Source organism: Salmo salar, chromosome 01, assembly GCF_965601325.2.
Source record: "Salmo salar chromosome 01, fSalSal1, whole genome shotgun sequence".
Classification (NCBI taxonomy): domain Eukaryota; kingdom Metazoa; phylum Chordata; class Actinopteri; order Salmoniformes; family Salmonidae; genus Salmo; species Salmo salar.
The window spans coordinates 20,566,969-20,590,322 of record NC_138291.1 but is presented as its reverse complement, the minus strand read 5'-3'; the positions used below and the strand labels follow the sequence as shown (position 1 = coordinate 20,590,322).

Below are 23,354 nucleotides of genomic sequence, written 5' to 3'. Positions count from 1 at the left end.
AACCCTGTACACACAACCCTGAGCAACACTTAAACAAAATGAGACTTTCAGCGAGTAACAGAGCGAGAGAGAGAGACACGCAAACAGAGACAGACAGACAGACAGACAGACAGACAGACAGACAGACAGACAGACAGACAGACAGACAGACAGACAGACAGACAGACAGACAGACAGACAGACAGACAGACAGACAGACAGAGACAAAGACACACACTGTACGTGGCCAGGGAAAGATGAATGGCTAGTTGGCTACATTGAGATACATGTTTTTTAGCCTGACAGCGTTAGATCATAGGGTGTGTTCAGAGTGTTGTAGTGTTTCCTAGCATTGAGTTTCCTACACTGTTAGAAAAGAAGGTTCCAAAAGGGTTCTTCGGCTATCCCCATAGTAGAACCCTTTTTGGTTCCAGGAACAATAATTTGGGGTTCCATGTAGAACCCTCTGTGGAAAGGGTTCTACATGAAACCCAGAAGGGTTCTGCCTGGAACCAAAAGGGGTTCTTCAAATGGTTCTCCTATGGGGGCAGCCGAAGAACCCTTTTAGGTTCTAGATAGCACCTTTTTTTCCTAAGAGTTTAGTCTACTTTGATATCTTGAGAACAGTTCATCTGCTTTAAACCTCAGGATCCCTCAGGGCTTAGAGGTCCTTCCTGAAACAGGGAAAGTGATCTTCCCATGACTAGGTGGCTGGCTGCATTGGGTTACACACCCACCATTGGGGAATGGGAATTTTTATTGTGAAGAGGAAAAAGCACCTCCCCAGCTGTGTGTGAGAGAGGAGTGTACCCCTTGTCTAATCACAGGGACACACTGAGTCTCCTCTGGTTTTGACATTTACATTTTTTACATTTTAGTCATTTAGCAGACGCTCTTATCCAGAGCGACTTACAGTAGTGAATGCATACATTTCATACTTTTTTTTTTCTGTACTGGTCCCCCATGGGAATCAAACCCACAACCCTGGCGTTGCAAACACCATGCTCTACCACCTGAGCCACACGTGACCATAGGATAGGACAGTAAATGAGTGTTGACCTTTGAGTGCTGTGTGTGAATGAAAAACTTCAACTAGTCCCTGTTAATGTAATAAGAGAGATTTAAGAGGACATGGAACTTAAATATGAAAAAGAGAGAGAGGGTATGGGCGTGTGTGTGTGTGTGTGTGTGTGTGTGTGTGTGTGTGTGTGTGTGTGTGTGTGTGTGTGTGTGTGTGTGTGCGTCCCAGCAATAGAATAAGTATTAGTGTCTGTTTTGACATGCTGAGAACATTTGGATGACAAAGTGTCTTTACTGCATTGAGATTCATTGCACTGCACTGTGAGCTGCTGCAAGCGTTGATGTAATCATTAACACATGTTTTTCAATCATCAGTAACGCCTGTTTTCACAAATGCTCCAAGGGACGTGACTGTGGAGTCTGGCACGGACGTCCAGATTCCCTGCAGAGCTCAGGGACAGCCCGAGCCTGTCCTCACCTGGAGCAAGGTTAGACACCTGTCACCTGGTCACCAACTACTGGTTGCCGTTGTCACGGCCTCCATGGCAACAAGGCTAGCATAGCCAGGCTCTCGCTGAGGACAGGGGATAGGGAAAGGAGGGATGGGGAAAGGAGGGATGGGGAAAGGGAAGGGTAAGGAAGTCAAGGTCTGCTCAGATCAGGTAATGGCTGTTAGTAACTTTCACAGTATTAGTAGGCTTATATATATGAAAAAAGTTGTTTTGTACAGCCTAGAATATCACAGCCTATTGTGAAACATAGCCATGTAACCCAAGCGGATTTTATAGTCTCCATATATCCCAACCTGGTCAGGCATTTTTTACATTTTGGTAATTTAGCTTACAGTTAGTGAATTAATCTTAAAATTGCAAGGTGGGACAACCACATATCACAGTCATAGGAAGTACATTTTTCCTCAGTAAAGTAGCTATCAGCAAAGTCTAGTAAGGATGGGTGACTGGGGTTTCAAGTGCTAGTGTTAGTTCACGAAAGGTATTATATATAATAGATGACCAAATGTATGTGGACACCTGCTCGTCGAACATCTTATTCCAAAATCATGGGCATTAATATGGAGTTAGTCCCCCTTTGCTGCTATAACAGCCTCCACTCTTCTGGGAAGGATTTCCACTAGATGTTGGAACATTGCTGCAGGGACTTGCTTCCATTCAGCCACAAGAGCATTAGTGAGGTTGGGCATGGATGTTGGGTGATTAGGTATGGCTCGCAGTCTGCGTTCCAATTCATCCAAAATCTGTTCGATGGGGTTGAGGTCAGGGTTATTGTCATGCTGAAACAGGAAAGGGCCTTCCCCAAACTGCTGCCACAAAGTTGGAAGCACAGAGTCGTCTAGAATGTCATTAGTGTCTGTAGCGTTAAGATTGTCCTTCACTGGGACTAAGGGGCCTAGCCCAAACCATGAAAAACAGCCCCAGACCATTATTCCTCCTCCACCAACTTTACAATTGGCACTATGCATTGGGGTAGTGTTCTCCTGGCATCCGCCAAACCTAGATTAGTCCATCGGACTGCCAGATAGTGAAGCGTGATTTATCACTCCAGGGAACGCGTTTCCACTGTTTCAGAGTCCAATGGTGGTGAGCTTTATACCACTCCAGCTGACACTTGGCATTGCGCATGGTGATCTTAGGCTTGTGTGCGGCTGCTCGGCCATGGAAACCCATTTCATGGAGCTCCAGACGAACAGTTCTTGTGCTGACTTTGCTTCCAGAGTCAGTTTGTAACTAGTGAGTGTTGTAACCGAGGACAGACAACTTTTACACGCTACGCGCTTCAGCACTCGGTGGTCCCATTCTGTTAGCTTGTGTGGCCTACCACTTCGCTGCTGAGCCGCTGTTGCTCCTAGACGTTTCCACTTCACAATAACAGCACTTACAGTTAACCGGGGCAGCTCTAGCAGGGCATAAATTTAACGAACTGACTTGTTGGAAAGGTGGCATCCTATGACGGTGCCACGTTGAAAGACACTGAGCTCTTCAGTACGGCCATTCTACTGCCAATGTTTTTCTATGGAGATTGCATGGCTGTGTGCTCGATTTCTACACCTGTCAGCAATGGGTGTTGCTGAAATAACCGAATCCACTAATTTGAAGGGGTGTCCACATATATTTGTATATATAGTGTATATATATAAATACGTGCTGTGGGATTATTTAAGATACTATTTGAAGAGGTAGGGTTTCAGATGTTTTCAGAAGATGGGCAGGGACGCTGCTGTCCTAGCTTCAGGGGGTAGCTGGTTCCTCCATTGTGGTGCCAGGACAGAGAAGAGCTTGGACTGGGCTGAGTGGGAGCTTCCCTCCCATAGGGGTTGGAGAGCCAAGAGGCCAGAGGTGGCAGAATGGAGTGCTCGGGTTGGGATGTAGGGTTTAAGCAGGCCTGTCAGACCCTACGGCTTTGACTGTGTAACTCAAGGCAGTCACACTTGTCACACTACCCCACACTAGTCCACACCTCCTGACCTTTTAACCTTTGTCTCTCCCGGCAACTCTGCAGGACAGTGTCCAGGTGACGGAAAGTGGGAAGTTCCACATCGCACCTGAGGGCTTCCTGGAGGTCAAGGACGTGGGTCTAGCCGACGGTGGACGCTACGAGTGTGTCGCCCGCAACCCTATTGGCTACCAGTCCGCTAGCATGGTGCTCACCGTCCTAGGTAAGACACAGCTAGAGTATGCTAATCTATGCTAACCTTAATTGTGGAGAACTACAGATATTGCAAGTTTTTGTTCCAGCCCTGCCTTAACACACCTGAATCAGATGTGTTTTTGCTGAGATAGAACCAAAGCCTGCACACACCCCACTCCTCACCGGACCAAGGCTTTATGATCGCTGTAACACAACTATTGTACCACCATAGGTTGGGCCTACTCCTCAGCTCTAGCCCCAGTGTTGCTTATTTTCCTTGGCCTGCCTGCACGCTGTCTCATAGCCGATGCTAGCTAGCGTGCCAACTGTGACCATGTTGGGCTGTTGTTGGACGGGTCTGCAGCCTACACATCAGACACTGAACTTCATTACGCAGTCTGCCAGAAATGTGTTCTGTTCCCTCCAATCTGTGTTCTGTTCCCTCCAACAACAAAAAATTGTACAATCACCAGGAATTCATCAAAAAATTTGTTTAATTTAAGAAATCTGTTCCCAAGTATTCTCATGAATACAAAAATAGACATGATCGTGTCTCAATGTAATCATGAATCTAGTTGCCTACCCCTGATCTAGGTTATAATACTACCTCATGCTGTCTTGAACATGACACAACAGATGACATAACCAGATGACATACCCAGATGACATACCCAAATGACATACCCAGATTCTATTGTTTTATTTTCAGTGTTAGTTGATTTTACGACTGGCTATGAAAGCAGTGCCTATCTGTTTGCAGTGCCTCCAGTAAGTAGACAAGGGGACACCTTTGTGACGTCGTCTATTGAAGAGGCCATCCGCAACGTGGACAGTGCCATCGAATCCACCAGGAGGCATCTGTTTGATGGGTAAGTCAAATGCCCTTTTAGTCAGCGGGTTGGAATCAGGCTTATGAATCTATGCTTTGATGCATTATAATTTCTGAAACCTATCTTGAGTCATGTTTTGTGTGTAAGCTCTTTGAACTGATGATGTGGTTAACAGGAGCATGTTTCCATATGCACTCGCGCACTCACACACACACACACACACACACACACACACACACACACACACACACACACACACACACACACACACACACACACACACACACACACACACACACACACACACACAGCCAGCTAGGGATTTCTAGCTCTGTTGTAATAACATACCCAGATAGTGAACCTGCCTCTGGGCCCCCAGAGCTCAGTGGCTTCACTGGCTTGTGTGTTTGTGTTTGTGCTCTGTAACTGGCACATCCACTAAAGGTCTTCTCACAGCCTGAAGACTTGGATTGCAATGCTCCGTCCGATGTGTCATCATCACTATATATGACTAGCATATCAAACATTCTTAATTTGGATCCTCTAAATAATATACATTTCTTTGTAATACTACATATTTCTTTATTTCTTACTACATATGTATTTATTTATTTATTTATTTGTAATACTACATACTGTATTTCTTTGTAATACTACATACTGTATTTCTTTAATACTACATACTGTATTTCTTTGTAATACTACATACTGTATTTCTTTGTAATACTACATACTGTATTTCTTTGTAATAATACATACTGTGTTTCTTTGTAATACTACATACTGTATTTCTTTAATACTACATACTGTATTTCTTTGTAATACTACATACTGTATTTCTTTGTAATACTACATACTGTATTTCTTTGTAATAATACATACTGTGTTTCTTTGTAATACTACATACTGTATTTCTTTGTAATAAAAATACTGTATTTCTTTGTAATACTACATACTGTATTTCTTTGTAATAATACACACTGTATTTCTTTGTAATAATACATACTGTATTTCTTTGGAATAATACATACTGTATTTCTTTGGAATAATACATACTGTATTTCTTTGTAATACTACGTATATGTAAGGAGGAAAAGGGGATGTGCTTTGCATCATTGGCCATGTATCTGGCCATGTGTCTGGCCATATGTATGTCTCTAAATGATAGCCATTTGTTTTCATTTGGGGTTGGGTGTGTGGCCTGCAGAGGAGGCACGTGGTAGTGCCCTGCCTGGCATGGACTGGCCCAACCCGTTTGTGTGCTTGCTTGCTTGTTTGTGTGTGTGTTTGTGCGTGCGTGTGTGTCATGGTTTATAAATGACACGTTCAAAGCACCTCATAAATAACAGTGTAGTCATTGGGATGGCATCAAAGGATGTGATGCCCATATAAGGAAGTGACGTTGGTTAGGAGAATGTGCATGTTGAAGTTTTACTGCCTGCTCATGTCATTTGGGTCAGGAGGGACGTTTCATCATTCAATACTGGTAGACACATTAGAGTTGTTTTACTTGCCAAGAAAACATTACAAATCTAAACATGATCACATTTCTCTCTCTAAGCACCCCTCTTCGGTCTCTCTCTCTCTCTCTCTCCCCTCCCTTCCCCTCCATCACTCTCTCTGTAGTAACCCTCGTACCCCTGGAGAGTTGCTGGCCCTATTTCGTTACCCCAGAGACCCCTACACAGTGGAGCAGGCCAGGGCGGGGGAGATCTTCGAACAAACCCTGCTCCTCATCCAGAACCACGTCAACCAGGGCCTCATGGTCGACACCAACGGCACAGGTGAGACAGCAGACAGCCATCACTATGGAATAAAGAGGACAGGTTTTGATTGAGTTATGAGTTAGCAGACTTTCTATGCAATGTGAACGTATGGAAGTGAGGAGGACATGCCAAAGCCTCAATCCACAAACATTCAATAGGTTACTTCAGTTGCATTTTTTAAACATCTATGTCTGTAGATAGATGTTTATGACATGTTCTTCTCATTCTGACCCAGTGAACCACTGAGCATTTGACTGGATGCTCATAAAGGGTTTTACTACCGATACGTCATGCCTAATATGGTCAGTTGTCACGGGTGAAAGCCATCCCAGATTTGGAAAGAGCAATGTGTCCGATGACCCAAACAGGGGGACTGGTCCCCCATATTTAGGATTTGAGAGGGAGAGAGGGAGAGAGAGAGAGAGAGAGAGAGAGAGAGAGAGAGAGAGAGAGAGCTCAGTGTTTTCACTGGTTATGACAACAGTCAAGTGTTCATTGTTACACCAGGCCCTAACTTTTGCACGTCAGCAAAAACAATGTAGCCTGTTTGGTTTATCTCTATCTGACCTGGGACACCCTCTCCCCCCACACACTGCTACCCCAAAGGTTGTGTATGGCTGGATTGATTCTGTGAATGACCAGAGGGTGGAGGTGGAAGGGTGGGATTCGGGGGGACATGGGAGGGTTGGTGGTTGTTGATGTTTCATCAGCCAGCTGACTTCTGATGGGAAGTCTCACTTTTCCCCATTGAGTTGAGTTACACAAAGCACCTCACATATCACACAAACACACACACTGAGCTGTAACACAGGAGCTGTCTAGTTTCCCAGGGAGTTAGCGCATGTCAGAGGAACACTCTTTTCCCTCAAGATGCAGGTTTACATTCCCAGGGCAAACATTAGTAGGCTACATGCTCCTCTGTTAGGTGGAACTATATTCATGTAGTGGTGTAGTACACAGCCCTGTGCGTGTTTCCTCTGTATGTGGCCTTATACAGTACACCATAAAGTACACCTCCTGTCCCTCCCTTCGTCCCCAGCATTCCGCTACAATGACCTGGTGTCCCCTCACTTCCTGGATGTGATCGCCAACCTGTCAGGCTGCACGGCCCACCGCCGCTTCAACAACTGTTCTGACATCTGCTTCCACCAGAAGTACCGCAGCCACGACGGCACCTGCAACAACCTGCAGCACCCCATGTGGGGCGCCTCCCTCACCGCCTTCCAGCGCCTCCTCAAGTCAGTCTACGACAACGGCTTCAACCTGCCGCATGGCGCCAGCAGCCGTCATCACAACGGCCACGCCCTGCCTCTGCCCCGCCTCGTTTCCACCACCATGATCGGCACGGAGACCATCACCCCAGATGACCACTACACCCACATGCTCATGCAGTGGGGACAGTTCCTGGACCATGATCTAGATTCCACAGTTGCCGCCCTCAGCCAATCACGTTTCTCAGACGGCCAGCTGTGTACCAACGTGTGCACCAATGACCCTCCCTGCTTCCCCATCCAGTTCCCCCCGGGGGACCCTCGGCAGGCGCGCAGTGGGGCACGCTGCATGTTCTTTGTGCGCTCCAGTCCCGTGTGCGGCAGCGGCATGACATCACTCCTCATGAACAGTGTGTTTCCACGGGAACAGATCAACCAGCTGACATCGTACATTGACGCGTCAAACGTGTACGGCAGCTCACGCCACGAGTCAGAGGAGGTCCGCGACCTGGCCAGTCAGAGGGGACTGCTGAGGCAGGGCATCGTCCAGCGCTCTGGGAAGCCCCTGCTACCCTTCGCCACGGGGCCCCCTACAGAGTGTATGAGGGATGAGAACGAGAGCCCCATTCCCTGCTTCCTGGCTGGAGACCACAGGGCCAACGAGCAGCTGGGTCTGACAGCCATGCACACCGTGTGGTTCAGGGAACACAACCGCATAGCTACAGCGCTGCTCAGACTCAACCCACACTGGGACGGAGACACCATCTACCACGAGGCAAGGAAGATAGTTGGCGCACAGATGCAGCACATTACCTACAACCACTGGCTGCCCAAGGTAAGGACTACTCTATTATATAGATCTACTACTCTGTCTCATACTCTAACCAAGGTAAGGACTACTCTATTATATAGATCTACTACTCTGTCTCATACTCTAACCAAGGTAAGGACTACTCTACTATATAGATCTACTACTCTGTCTCATACTCTAACCAAGGTAAGGACTACTCTACTATATAGATCTACTACTCTGTCTCATACTCTAACCAAGGTAAGGACTACTCTACTATATAGATGTTGTACTCTCTCATACTCTAACCAAGGTAAGGACTACTCTACTATATAGATGTAGTACTCTCTCATACTCTAACCAAGGTAAGGACTACTCTACTATATAGATGTAGTACTCACTCATACTCTAACCAAGGTAAGGACTACTCTACTATATAGATCTACTACTCTGTCTCATACTCTAACCAAGGCAAGGACTACTCTATTATATAGATGTAGTACTCTCTCATACTCTAACCAAGGTAAGGACTACTCTACTATATAGATCTACTACTCTGTCTCATACTCTAACCAAGGTAAGGACTACTCTACTATATAGATCTACTACTCTGTCTCATACTCTAACCAAGGTAAGGACTACTCTACTATATAGATCTAACCAAGGTTCCTGTGAAAGGTCTTCAGATTGATGAAAGGTGCTGTCTCTGTAAATTATTATTATTGGTGATGATGATGATGGTTACCCCCTCCCTCAGGTAATGGGTGACGCGGGGAGGAAGCTGATTGGCGACTACCACGGCTACAACCCCAACATCAATGCCGGCATCCTCAACGCCTTTGCCACGGCCGCCTTCCGCTTCGGACACACCCTCATCAACCCCATCCTGTACCGGCTGGACGAGCACTTCCAGCCCATCCCCCAGGGCCACATCTCCCTGCACCGTGCCTTCTTCTCCCCCTTCCGCATCGTCAATGAGGGGGGCATCGACCCCCTGCTGCGGGGCCTGTTCGGCGTGGCGGGGAAGATGCGCGTGTCGACCCAGCTGTTGAACACAGAGCTGACGGAGAGGCTGTTCTCCATGGCCCACTCCGTGGCGCTGGACCTGGCCGCCATGAACATCCAGAGAGGAAGGGATCATGGGATACCGCCCTACAATGACTACCGGACCTTCTGTAACCTGACCTCGGCACAGAGCTTTGACGACCTGAAGAATGAGATCAAGAACCCCCAAGTCAGGGAGAAGCTGCAGAGGTGCAAACCAGGTTTTAGCCATCAATCATTTGCAGACACACTTGAACTGTGGCTCCGTTGGGGTTGAGTAACAGTGCTGTGACTGTCTGTCTGTCTATTCCTATCTCTCCAGGCTATACGGCACTCCCCTGAACATCGACCTTTTCCCTGCTCTGATGGCTGAGGACCTGGTTCCTGAGAGCCGGCTGGGACCCACCCTCATGTGTCTGCTGGCTGCCCAGTTCAAACGCCTTAGAGATGGGGACCGGTGAGCTCACTTCCCCTCAGCTAACAATTCTTGTCAAATTAATTATGCTCATCCTCAACACATTTTTTAGGAGGATGAGAGAGAGAGAGAGAGAGAGAGAGAGAGAGAGAGAAGGAGAGAGAGATGGACACAGTGTAGGTTTTGTCTGTATGGTGTGTGTTTACATGTAACCTTCCATCCTCTCCTCTCCTCCTGGGTTGTGCTTCCAGGTTCTGGTATGAGAACCCAGGTGTGTTCACCCCGGCCCAGCTGACCCAGCTGAAGCAGGCGTCTCTGACGAGGGTGCTGTGTGACAACGGTGACAACATCACCCGTATCCAGCAGGACGTGTTCAGCGTGGCACAGCTGCCCCACGGATACGGCAGCTGTGACGACATCCCCAACATTGACCTGCGCATGTGGCAGGACTGCTGCGAAGGTGGGTAACATAGAATATAAAACACACATTCATTCTATTTTAAATGACTCGTTATTCCTTAAACAGTGCACTACTTTTTGTCATGGACATAGTGTATTGTCTTTCTATATGTCTTTGGTGAAAAGTAGTGATCTGTGGGAATGGGGAGTCTCTGGGATTGGTGCTGTTTTATACACGTTGTGGAGTGTAACTATGGTCCAATACTCTTGAGTCAACTTCCTCTTCTTCTTCATCAGAATGGAATGATTTTAGGATTTACTGCTTCAAAGATTTATAAAAGATACCCAGACTGTTGGTACTGTTGGTACACAGGGTTATCCATGGTTATCCATGGTTACGCAGGGTTAATGTTTGGACGCTTATTTCTGTGGAATGTGATGTGGGAAGCAACAGGACATGAGAGGCTCTACATTTGATTAGGAGGCACCTGACTAGGCTTTGGGTAATAATTGGTCAGTGCCCCACAGTGTTTGAGACTGCATTTACAAAAGCTTTGTGGATTTGTCTGACAGTGCTATCTGTATGACTGCTGTCATTTGCCTGCATGTGAAAACAACAAACCCAGATAAGATAGGACAGAGATGAAATAATACAAATGTCTTCAGGCTTTGTCTCATCACAGTGAAAAGACCATTGACTAGCTAGATTGGATCCCCTGTTGTGGCTGTATAGGTTAGGGCTTGGGTATGATTGGAATTGATTAGTGGGTCAAGAATGTACTTTTGATCAACATTACAGTAAATGCCATGGGTTATTTTTCAGATTTTGGTAGTGTGTTTGTCTTGAGAGCTGTATGTAATCAGCTACCTGCTCTACTGTTCCCTACTACCTTCTGACCCCAGTCTCCTGGTGCTACCCTCTGACCCCAGACTCCTGGTGCTACCCTCTGACCCCAGACTCCTCGTACTACCCTCTGACCCCAGACCCCTGGTGCTACCCTCTGACCCCAGACCCCTGGTGCTACCCTCTGACCCCAGACTCCTGGTGCTACCCTCTGACCCCAGACTCCTGGTGCTACCCTCTGACCCCAGACTCCTGGTACTACCCTCTGACCCCAGACTCCTGGTACTACCCTCTGACCCCAGCCTCCTGGTGCTATTCTCTGACCCCAGACTCCTGGTACTACCCTCTGACCCCAGCCTCCTGGTACTACCTCTGACCCCAGTCTCCTGGTGCTACCCTCTGACCCCAGTCTCCTGGTACTACCCTCTGACCCCAGTCTCCTGGTACTACCCTCTGACCCCAGCCTCCTGGTGCTACCCTCTGACCCCAGTCTCCTGGTACTACCCTCTGACCCCAGTCTCCTGGTACTACCCTCTGACCCCAGCCTCCTGGTGCTACCCTCTGACCCCAGTCTCCTGGTACTACCCTCTGACCCCAGACTCCTGGTACTACCCTCTGACCGCAGCCTCCTGGTACTACCCTCTGACCCCAGACTCCTGGTACTACCCTCTGACCCCAGCCTCCTGGTGCTACCCTCTGACCCAAGACTCCTGGTACTACCCTCTGACCCAAGACTCCTGGTACTACCCTCTGACCCCAGCCTCCTGGTACTACCCTCTGACCCCAGCCTCCTGGTACTATCCTCTGACCCCAGACTCCTGGTACATGACCAGGCTTTTTAAGACAGTACCATGTGATTGTAAGGGTTACATATTATATTGAGAGTTAGCCCTGATGTTGTACATTCCATCCCAGGGTTCCATTGACTAAACCAGCAGTAGGCTACTTGACTGGGATGACAGTAGGTATGAGTATGAGGGCTTTCAGTGGGGGTTTGTCTCGTCCCATCTACTAAAATATATTATTTGGTTAGCATGTCGTCACATGTATGATCAGCGCAACCAATTCACCAATTTATTGCTTCTCTTCAGCCAAAGCATAGGCTAGTAGATATGCTATAGGAAATTGTTGGAAAGTTGGAATTGGTATCTGGGGGTGCAGGAGAGGTTTTGGCTTTTGGAGAGCAGCTGAATTTTCCCTCCAATGAACCCCTGAGTGGATGACTCTGAGCCACTTATTCTGGGTGGCTGGGTGAGAATACAGGGCTTCTGTGAGCAGTGTGCTATTACACATATTAAGCTATTTACTCCCTACTGTGAGACACACTAGTCACAATGCACTTTTCCATTTGATCCTTTGAGTGTTTTAGATGATGTCATGATTTACACTGAGTAGTGTTTATTGAGTTAAAAGAGTTTGTATTCAGGTGGATACGGGGGTGAAGTGGAGAGGTCTGGGGGTGTACTCACCCTACTTTCACCCCACTCTCCCTCCACCCTCAACTGTTGCCTCATGTAGTGAAATATAATTCAAGTATGTTTTATTCAGAATCAGCCTTGGACAACGGCCAACTAGTTTCACTAGTCCTTGCTATGAGCTCAGATAATGTCCCTTGAGAACGTAATGATTTTGGGATTACATTTACGACTGTGGTCTCTTATCCTTAGATGATTGTTTTCCTTTTTTCTCTTGGCTCTGACCCTGAGTTCACTCAGCCTTCACAAATGAACATGGGAAAAGCTAATAAAAAGTCAGAGGAGAGGAGAAGAGGGTCAGAAGAGAAGAGGAGAAGAGGGTCAGATACGGAGAGGGTCAGAGGAGAAGAGGGTCAGACGTGGAGAGAAGAGGATCAGACGTGGAGAGGGTCAGAGGAGAAGAGGGTCAGATGAGAAGAGGGTCAGAGGAGAAGAGGGTCAGAGGAGAAGAGGGTCAGAGGTGGAGAGGGTCAGAGGAGAAGAGGGTCAGAGGTGGAGAGGGTCAGAGGTGGAGAGGGTCAGAGGTGGAGAGGGTCAGATAGGGAGAGAGTCAGAGGAGAAGAGGGTCAGAAGAGAAGAGGAGAAGAGGGTCAGATGCGGAGAGGATCAGATGTGGAGAGGGTCAGAGGAGAAGAGGGTCAGGCAAGGAGAGGAGAAGAGGATCAGACGTGGAGAGGGTCAGAGTAGAAGAGGGTCAGAGTAGAAGAGGGTCAGAGTAGAAGAGGGTCAGAATAGAAGAGGGTCAGAGTAGAAGAGGGTCAGAGTAGGGGGGGCAGAGGTGGAGAGATTCAGACTTGGAGAGGGTCAGAGGAGAAGAGGGTCAGACATAGAGAGGGTCACAGGTGGAGAGGGTCACAGGTGGAGAGGGTCAGATGTGGAGAGGATCAGACTTGGAGAGGGTCAGAGTAGAAGAGGAAATGTGTGTGTGTGTGTGTGTGCGCGCGCGTGTGTGTGTCTTTCTCTTCGTGCATGTGAGTGAGCGAGAGTTTTGTTTTTGATAAATAAGTATTTTATAGCTGAGTTTTTTTTCTCACATATAACGTGTGTTTTATAGCTTTTGTTTACCATCACCCCAACCTGAGAAGCTCCCACAGTGTACGTTACAGCCCACTTAATTACAGGGCCTCAATTACAGGGCCTCTCTGTGTAACTGGTTTCTGTCAGGGGGTTTATTGCTCTTCTATTATAAGGATGGTGTGAGCATCTTGGGGGCAAAGTAGATGGTGTTGGCTTTGAAAAGGATTATTGGCAACATGTAAATAATATTTTGTCTCCATATGTATTGAAAACATAAATGCATTTTCACAATAAGCACTTGTTGTCTCTCAAATACATCGCTGCAGTTGTTAGCTAGCTGGTACATTTTTGCCATATTATCATAGATGTGGTATAAGTCAAAACACCTCAAAACAAGACAAGGTATCAAAAACAAGATAGAACTAGCTGAAACAAACCACCTACGATTCCCCACATGGCAGCTTCTGGTCATTGTGGCTAGCTATCTGACCATTCAGAATCATAACACAGGGCCTTTGCAATGCATGTCCATCATTTTTGTGACGTTGTCAGGGAAACCGTCTATAAGGTGTGTGGGTGTGTGGGAGGCTGACGTCTTGGTAGCCCTGCTCTTAGATAAGCTCTTTGAAGTGTGTTGAAAGGTGGACCTGAAGATGAAGTGGTGTGTGTTCAGGGCAGATCCCCATCTACCACCACACTGTACTAAGGTGTGAGTGAGAAACTGGCAGCAGAGCTTCAGCAGTACTCACCTGCATCACTGATCACGTCACAGATAAGACGGCACAGGGCATGGGCCTAGAGCTTTAATTCATTCATCTTTATGTAATCTGAGTTTCCTGATTTGCCCCATTGTTTTAGTTGTGATTTGTTGTACCCCCAGACTGCAGAACCAAGGGTCAGTTCAATGCCCTGTCCTACCACTTCAGAGGGCGCAGGTCAGTGGACCAGAGCTCTGCAGAGGAGAAGCCTGCAGCCAACAGCATACAGGAGAACAGCAGGTACCTCTGGCTACGTTAAGTTCCTTGAATGTGATAACCATTCTGCGTCATAGCTAACGACTGTGGTGACTAAAATTATTATAACTCACAAAGTTATGCTATAATAACATAAGGTTGTATTTTGGGATGTGTTTTCTTATATTTCAGCCCAGCTGAAGGCACTCCTGAAAATCTTGTGAATGTCTCTCTCAGCTGGCAACAAAGCATTGAACCTTCGCTGAATGACTTCCAAGACTTTGTGGTGGACATGCAGAAGACTATCACAGGTTTACGGAAGCAGGTGAGAACAGTTGTATACTACATAAGGCTAGATCTGCTGGATTTGTTCTTTAAGCTCATCACACGTTGAAATAGCAACAACAGACTTGTTGGATAGTGATTTGAGTGCTTCTTTACATCCTTCCTCTACACTGCAAGTCCAGTCATATTCAGCTCAGACTCTTACACGTAGAACCTATGCAGAACATTGTAGAATCCAAACACTATAAGCCGGTATTGTATGTGCCCAGATTGAACAGGATATGCTGCCTGATGGTAGAGCATTTTAGCATGTAGCACACTGGGGTGGGATAAAGGAGAGCTAACTGTGCTGTAGGCTAAAAGGCTAACATGGCTTTGATTAAAGTGGAACTTACAGCGTTTTTAACTACTTTGCAGATATGAAACAAACAGACAATCATAATATCAGTAAAAAATATATAATTCCCAGTTTAGGCAAAAAATTCATTTGTAAGAGATTTAAGAAATGCATCATTTTTTACTCCAAATTCCATTGTTGGCCGAATAGAGGGATGCAGTTCGATGCATAATTAAAATAATTCACCAATACATTTATTGGTAGTTCCTGCTATCAGGTTGTAAATCACAGCTGGGCTGGTACACTGTTTGCTTCCTCTACCCATTCAGGATGTACTGTTTCAGTTTCAATGACTCTTTATTTTAGACAAAAACGGACGAATGTAACTAAGGCTGGGAATGTCAATACAATCAAACTAGCAAGGGCAATGATCACAAGTCAGTCATTACATGGCTTATAGACTAGCGTATCTATTTATGTAGCTATTTATTTAGCTAAAAACACGGACCCAAACGTTAGTTAACTAGCTAGCTGCTGGGAGGATGTCATGTCATTGGACGAGTGGGTGACTTTTTACCCTCATATCGTGTTTTTCTGTGTTGCTACAGCTAGAGATGCAGGTGTCATTTGGTTATCAAGCAAGAAATGTGGATCACTTTGCTAGCTGGCTAACCACAGTTAGCATGCATATCTCTTAGTTGTCAATCAAATGTATTTGGCATCAATTAAATGGGCGGGCGGGCAGGCAGTTCTCATTCAATTGTCAAAACGTGGGTTGAGACAAGCATGCATTTGCAGGCGAGCTGCAGAACGGCGAGTGGGCTACTATTCCTCATTGTTTATCAGCGCAATTTTGATGGTCAACTACAAGCTGAAAAAGTTTGTGTTTATCTACTGTTCCCTCGTTAGATTTTAGCTCATCTTTCTCTGGCTAACATTAGCTGTTGATCTTAAGGAGGGAAAGACACCTGTTCATGGTTGTTGGATCAATAGGACTGTAAAGTTCCTAAATGTAAGTGGGCTCACGTGGTATTTACATATTCGCAGAAATCCATTCAGGTGTATTTTGGTGAATGTGTTCTAATGGTCTAAAGTCGCACTGTTGCTACTGTCTGTAAACACACAGTCCAGTTCAAAGTGAATGATGGCCAACCCGTGTAGCAAATGGCTTATTTGCATATCAGCTCTTATTGGTCAAGGCGTACCGGTCTGTGTAGAGTCCGGTCCTGGACAAAACGTACACGTTTTCATTATGCCTTGATCACACAGAGTGTCATTGCGCTTTGGTACACCAGAAGTACATTCATTTCCAATGGAACTCTGCGTTTGCCTTGCAGCATTGCATTACAGAGGCAGTTGCTGTGCATTCTGTGTGGTGCATACATTAGATGTATCAAACGTATGCATCAAATTGTATGTGTAGACGGCTTGACAGAAATGGTAGCAGAAGATGAATGTTGAACCTTTGTTGCACACATATCCAGATGATGCTGCGTACCATTTTGCACAGCGACGCTGTAGGTTTGATCGAGGTTTTATTAGGTTTTATTGGTTTTATTTACTGCAGTGTCTATTCATTGTCTAAACGCACACACGGCCGCTTTCCCACTATATATTGCTACAGAATTTTTACAAATGCGTTACTGTATGTCATTCCCAAACATTCTATGAAAGTATGAAAATGACCATATGTAAGCATCAGAAAATGTCGTCATATTTTTTCCTGGGGGTGTATATGAACAGATTTTTGTAAGATTACATGTTGCTAAAATACTGTCAGTTCCACTTTAAGTTGTAAGTGGTACAGATGATTTAAACAGACTGGGCCCTGTGCCCTGCCCTTGGCCCCTCTGTGCTGCCTGGGTCTTTGAATGGGGGGGGGGTGTATTTATTGTAAGTGGATGGTTAAATAAAACTGCCCCGGGTCTAGCTTGTTCGCGTGACTCGCATTACAGGAAAGATGTTGGGCTGTGGGTGTGTGTACGTGCTTGGGGGGGGGGGTTGCTCTGGGCTTTAGTTAGCAGAGGGGGTGCTACCTCCTTTCCTTAGCCTCCATTAACCCCTCCTGTCTGTCTGCAGATTAAAAGACTTGAAGCTCGTCTGAGTAAGACAGACTGCACTGATGAGGAGGGCCGTGAGCGATCGGACGGAGAAAGGTGGAAGAAGGATCCGTGCTCCACATGCGAGTGCAGAGTATGTACCCCCCCACACACATGCATACACTCCCCTACGTATTTATTTGGACAGTGAAGCTGTAACTTTTAATTCGACTCTATACTCCAGCATTTTAGATTTCAGATGCAAAAATGTTTCATATGAAGCGAAAGTACAGAAAGGGTTTTTTAAAATAGTATCTGTTTTACCATTTAGAAATGAAATCACTTCATGTATCTAGTCCCCCCATTTGAAAGTGTCATAAGTATTTGGACAAATTCACTTATACATGTACAGTTGAAGTCGGAGGTTTACATACACTTAGGTTGGAGTCATTAAAACTCGTTTTTCAACCACTCCACAAATTTCTTGTTAACAAACTATAGTTTTGGCAAGTCGGTTAGGACATCTACTTTGTGCATGACACAAGTCATTTTTCCAACAATTGTTTACAGACACATTATTTCACTTATAATTCACTGTATCACAATTCCAGTGGGTCAGAAGTTTACATACACTAAGTTGACTGTGCCTTTAAACAGCTTGAGAAATTCCATAAAATGATGTCATGGCTTTAGAAGGTTCTGATAGGCTAATTGACATAATTTAAGTCATTTGGAGGTGTACCTGTGGATGCATTTCAAGGCCTACCTTCAAACTCAGTGTCTCTTTGCTTGACATCATGGGAAAATCAAAACCAATCAGCCAAGACCTCAGAAAATAAATTGTAGACCACCACAAGTCTATTTCATCCTTGGGAGCAATTTCCAAATGCCTGAAGGTACCACATTCATCTGTACAAACAATAGTACACAAGTATAAACACCATGGGACCACGCAGCCGTCATACCACTCAGGAGGGAGACGCGTTCTGTCTCCTAGAGATGAACGTACTTTGGTGCGGAAAGTGCAAATCAATCCCAGAACAACAGCAAAGGACCTTGTGAAGATACTGGAGGAAACAGGTAGAAAAGTATCTATATCCACAGTAAAACGAGTCCTATATCGACATAACCTGAATGGCCGCTCAGCAAGAAAGAAGCCACTGCTCCAAAACCGCCATAAAAAATCCAGACTACGGTTTGCAACTGCACAAAGATCGTACTTTTTGGAGAAATGTCCTCTGGCCTGATGAAACAAAAATAGAACTGTTTGGCCATAATGACCATCATTATGTTTGGAGGAAAAAGGGGGAGGCTTGCAAGCCCGAAAAACACCATCCCAACCGTGAAGCATTGGGGTGGCAGCATCATGTTGTGGGGGTGCTTTGCTGCAGGAGGGACTGGTGCACTTCACAAAATATATGGCATCATGAGGCAATTATTTGGATTGAAGCAACATCTCAAGACATCAGTCAGGAAGTTAAAGACCCACAAATGGGTCTTCCAAATGGACAATGATCCCAAGCATACTTCCAAAGTTGTGGCAAAACTGCTTAAGGACAACAAAGTCAAGGTATTGGTGTGGCCATCACAAAGCTCTGACCTCAATCCTATAGAACATTTGTGGGCAGAACTGAAAAAGCGTGTGCAAGCAAGGAGGCCTGCAAACCTGACTCAGTTACACCAGCTCTGTCAGGAGGAATGGGCCATAATTCACCCAACTTATTGTGGGAAGCTTGTGGAAGGCTATCTGAAACGCTAGACCCAAGTTAAACATTTTAAAGGCAATGCTACCAAGTACTAATTGAGTGTATGTAAACTTCTGACCCATTGGGATTGTGTTGAAAGAAATAAAATATGAAATAAATCATTCTCTCTATTATTATTCTGACATTTCACATTCTTAAAATAAAATGGTGATCTTAACTGACCTAAGACGGGGAATTTTTACTAGGATTAAATGTCAGCAATTGTGAAAAACTAAGTTTAAATGTATTTGTCTAAGGTGCATGTAAACTTTCGACTTCAACTGTATGTGTATTAAAGTAGTCAAAAGTTAAGTATTTGGTCGCATATTCCTAGCACGCAATGACTACATGAAGCTTGTGCCTCTACAAACTTGATGTACATGTACATACAGATCACACACATGTACAGACCACACACAGACATGCACAACTGTATATTCACTTCTCACATTCACACCCAGCTTATCAGGCCTGTTTGCCATTAACAACCTCTTTCCACAACTTTTCACACTGCCTGGAGGTGGGCTAGATGATCAGATCAACAGAGCCATTGGCGTGCCATCACTGCTCCACTCAGCACCATGCCAGTGCCAGGATCCACCTGTCCTGTCCCATTCTTCCCCTTTCTGGCGCCATGGCCAGCATTACACCCTTCTACTATTTGGCAGTACTAACCCCCTGGCACCGCAGTACCAACCTGCTGGCACCGTAGTACTAACCCCCTGGCACTGTAGTACCAACCTCCTGGCACCGCAGTACTAACCTCCTGGCACCGCAGTACCAATCTCCTGGCACCGTAGTACTAACCTCCTGGCACCACAGTACCAATCTCCTGGCACCGTAGTACTAACCTCCTGTCACTGTAGTATTAATTTCCCGGCACTGCAGTACTAACCTCCTGGCACCGCAGTACTAACCTCCTGCACAGCAGTGCCAATCTCCTGGCACCGTAGTACTAACCTCCTGTCACTGCAGTATTAATTTCCCGGCACTGCAGTACTAACCTCTTGCACCACAGTACCAACCTCCTGGCACCGCTGTACCAACTTCATGGCACTGCAGACCCATGTACAGTGTCACTTTTCAGCTTGAACGATTCTTTTCACCTCTTTATCTTCATGACTCTCCAGTCTCTCACTTTTCCATCTGCTGGCAGAGGTGAAGGTTTCTCATGCCAAACCTGACGACCCCCACTCTCTCTTTCTGTCTTTCTTTCTTTCCCTCCCTCTTTTTCCTCCCCCACTCCCTCCCTCCAGGATGCCCAGGTGACGTGCTTCATGGAGTCGTGTCTTCCGCCAGTGGAGTGCCAGGAGCCTGTGAAGCTGAAAGGATTGTGCTGCCCTGTGTGTCTCAACCAAGGAGAGGGAGCAGCAAGTAACAGCCAGACCCAGACAGGGAGCCAGGCGCCGGGTAGCCCTCATCACGTATAACCCTCAGGGGCTCCATGCCCTAGTGTCTGACACACACACATACACACACAGAAGGAGAGACCCTGATGGTGCGCTTACCTTACAGCCACCTGCACCCAATTGCCTCGTTTTTTTAATCGTTTTTAGAAAAATCATAATTTGTATTATTTTGTTATTTTGATTGTCATGTCCCCATGGCCAACGAACTGCCTGAGGCTTGGTTTCAAATCCACTGGCAACAGGAGAGCAGTCACTATGGATCTGCTTCCTTCTGGAAGGATGAATGGATGGATGAATATTTGGATGGATGGACAGATGGACAACCCCCTTCCTCACTCGGGGCCTCCCAAACAGGGCCTCAGAGGTCTCTGATCTGAAGTGTTACCTCACCACTGCATTTGAAGGCCCCACAAAGCGGCTGAAACAAATGTGTTGTTTAAAGAGGAGGAAATGGCACTGCAGCCATTAGATCGACCATGGGTCGGCCATGTTGTCTCAAAACGCTTTCTCAGGTTAGAGATGCCGAAAAACTGGTGCTAATTTTCCCCTTTGTCTTAACGATTTAGTCACAAAATACAACCCTTCAAAGTATTATTATTATTTTTTACAATATGCAAGCAACAAATATACACTCATTATGTGCCTTTTGTTCTTAAAAAAAATCACATTTGAGAGACATTTTATGTATTAAATTACTTCCGCTTTCAAAATGTTTATGGTGCTTTATATCATATTATGAATATGTATTTTCCCTTTTGTATCACCTGCTAACATATGAAGATAATGTGAAGCCCTACAAAAACCTTTTGCAATTCAAAGATGTCTACTGATTTTTACCTTGTTATCACATCTGTCTTCAATGGCAACTGTTGGTGAACTAAATAACTTCTGGTATTTAGATATGTTATCTCCTCTCCTCAAGGCAATGTCAAACTTTTACAAACTTGAGGGGTGTTGGTTGGAGTTGGGGCTTGGGCTTGGGTTGGAAGGGGAGATGTTCCTATTTGGCTCAACCGCTCTTTACTAGATGTAATGCCTTTTCACACTCCATGTTGTTAAAGCAGTGAAAGGCCATTTGTTACCACTGTAGAGATGTAGTCATTTTTGTCCCAACGTTTTCAGTGCTCTTTCAGTGCCAACTGCTAACCTACCACAGCAGTACTCTGTCATACCCCTAGTGTCCCGTCTACCCCTCTGTCCAGCATTATCCCATACTCACACATAGACATTAAAGGACTGCAGCCTTACCTCCCTAACTATCTCGTGCTCTCATAACCGAACCCACAGCTTCTCAGCTCTAGTTTACTGAAGGACACTCACTCACATGCATTCCTTTCCCCTTCCCAAGCACTCAGCCCTTATGATGTAACTATTCTCCTCTGTGAGAGTTGTGTGTGTGACCAATCACCAGGTCTCTGTAGTTTTAATGCAGGTGAGAAACCTTGCCTGGCTCTCGTCTCTTAGGTTCCTAGGAGACGATGGATATGGAGGCGAGGTGACGTCATTTGGCCGGGTGTGTGAAGCGCAGACTTCCACCTCTCTGAACCCCATTCCTCTCTAATGGAAGCCAGATGGGAGGGTAGGGTGGAACGGGAGATGGTGTCAATCAAATATCTGGCGCTGCTTTATTTTCTGGAGGCTCCCTACTGTTACAAATCAGCCAACAGAGTGTGTCCCATTGACGGACACACACACACACACAGAGGCCCATAAATCAGATACAAGTATGTAAAGTATGCTGTTTGGATTTGGGGATTCTCCTAGAATGTCAAGGCAATCATGTAGTTGTGGTGGAGCTCAATAGCAATGTTGGCACATTGGTATCATACCACATGGAATACCTACATCATTATGTATTGTAGACCCTTCTTTTCTCCTCCCTCTACTTTCCTCTGCAGTACCTAGGCTTTTACTCCTGCTTCTGTGTGTGTGTGTGTGTGTGTGTGTGTGTGTGTGTGTGTGTGTGTGTGTGTGTGTGTGTGTGTGTGTGTGTGTGTGTGTGTGTGTGTGTGTCTGCGTCTGTATATGCATGCAACCCCAGGTTTGGCTCCCATTGCACTGTGACCTCACTTCCTCTGCATCGCTGGTTGTCATGTCATCTTCAGCCATGTTGTAATGAGTACCTTTCGTTGTTTTTTTTATTTTCATTCTAACCCTCATGTTACTGGTCTCCCCTTTGTTCCCCAAACCCCCCACTGTCACCGGAATGCACTGCTCTGCAAGACTGAACATGCTTTACCTACACTGTCCCAAAGTGAGTGGTCAAAGTGGATACCTATCTGACAATTGTATTGTAAGTTTGCCAAAGAATTGTTTGCACTGTAATGTATGCCTCTCAAAACAATAATAAAAAAATAGGCCACATTTGAAATACAACCGCCATGTTTGTTTGTTATTTCCCTGGTGGGTGCTGCTACTCTTTAGATATGTTGCCAAACACTGTCATTATGGGTAAACATGTACAGTACTGCCTCGTGTAAAGCAGATTGATGATAGAGTTGCATGTCTTAAGACCTGATCCAGTTTTTTCCCAATATCATCAATCCTGTACTGTACTATGTAGCCATTCCTAGTCAGTTGTAATTTGGCTATTAGACGTAAATGAAGAACATAAGAGTCATGTTTGATGAATTCCTGTTGTAGTGGAAACTCTATCCCCTGTGTAACTAAGGGATATCTATCTGTGAGTGTCTGTGTTGTGGCACTGTGGAGTTAAACTATATTCACGGTTATTGGTTAGAGAATGGCTGTGCTTTTATTTCTCTCTTGTTAGTCTCTAGAATTGTTATGGTTTGGGAACCACCAATGTCTTTGGTTACCTCATCTGGAGAGCCAATAGTTGTTCCTGATCATGTGACCTGACCAGGAAAAACTCCAGACCCTAGTTATAACCTGTAATAGTATAAGTTCTAGAGATGTTCCTTTGTCGGAGCCAACAATGCCTTTTGAAACCTGATGTAATTATAGATTATCACATCCTCATCATAGTTTGTCAATTGTTCTCTCTGCATTTGTCTGGTGCACAGATGTTCTGTTTTCATGACGTACCATGAGTGTTGTAAACAGACCAACAAGCATCAGAAAGCTCCTTTAACCAAACAGGAGGCAGCTGGTGTTTACTGAATGACGTCTCCTCCATTGATCATCAAA

At 45.6% G+C, this 23,354-nt stretch overlaps 1 protein-coding gene across 2 annotated transcripts in view; it reads left to right on the top strand.

The window, feature by feature from the left end:
- Window positions 1–22,580, top strand: part of LOC106572928 (peroxidasin) — an 87,858-nt gene extending 65,278 nt beyond the window's left edge. For both annotated transcript variants that reach the window (XM_082970422.1, XM_014147549.3), the window contains 12 exons: window positions 1,375–1,487; window positions 3,517–3,673; window positions 4,406–4,514; window positions 6,102–6,259; window positions 7,281–8,287; window positions 9,000–9,496; window positions 9,609–9,743; window positions 9,953–10,161; window positions 14,317–14,434; window positions 14,582–14,714; window positions 17,091–17,204; window positions 20,052–22,580. In XM_082970422.1, coding sequence (XP_082826548.1) covers window positions 1,375–1,487; window positions 3,517–3,673; window positions 4,406–4,514; window positions 6,102–6,259; window positions 7,281–8,287; window positions 9,000–9,496; window positions 9,609–9,743; window positions 9,953–10,161; window positions 14,317–14,434; window positions 14,582–14,714; window positions 17,091–17,204; window positions 20,052–20,225 — 2,924 coding nt within the window. In that variant the 3' untranslated portion in view covers window positions 20,226–22,580. The remainder of the gene's footprint in view (window positions 1–1,374; window positions 1,488–3,516; window positions 3,674–4,405; window positions 4,515–6,101; window positions 6,260–7,280; window positions 8,288–8,999; window positions 9,497–9,608; window positions 9,744–9,952; window positions 10,162–14,316; window positions 14,435–14,581; window positions 14,715–17,090; window positions 17,205–20,051) is intronic.
- The last annotated feature ends 774 nt before the right edge of the window (window positions 22,581–23,354 follow it).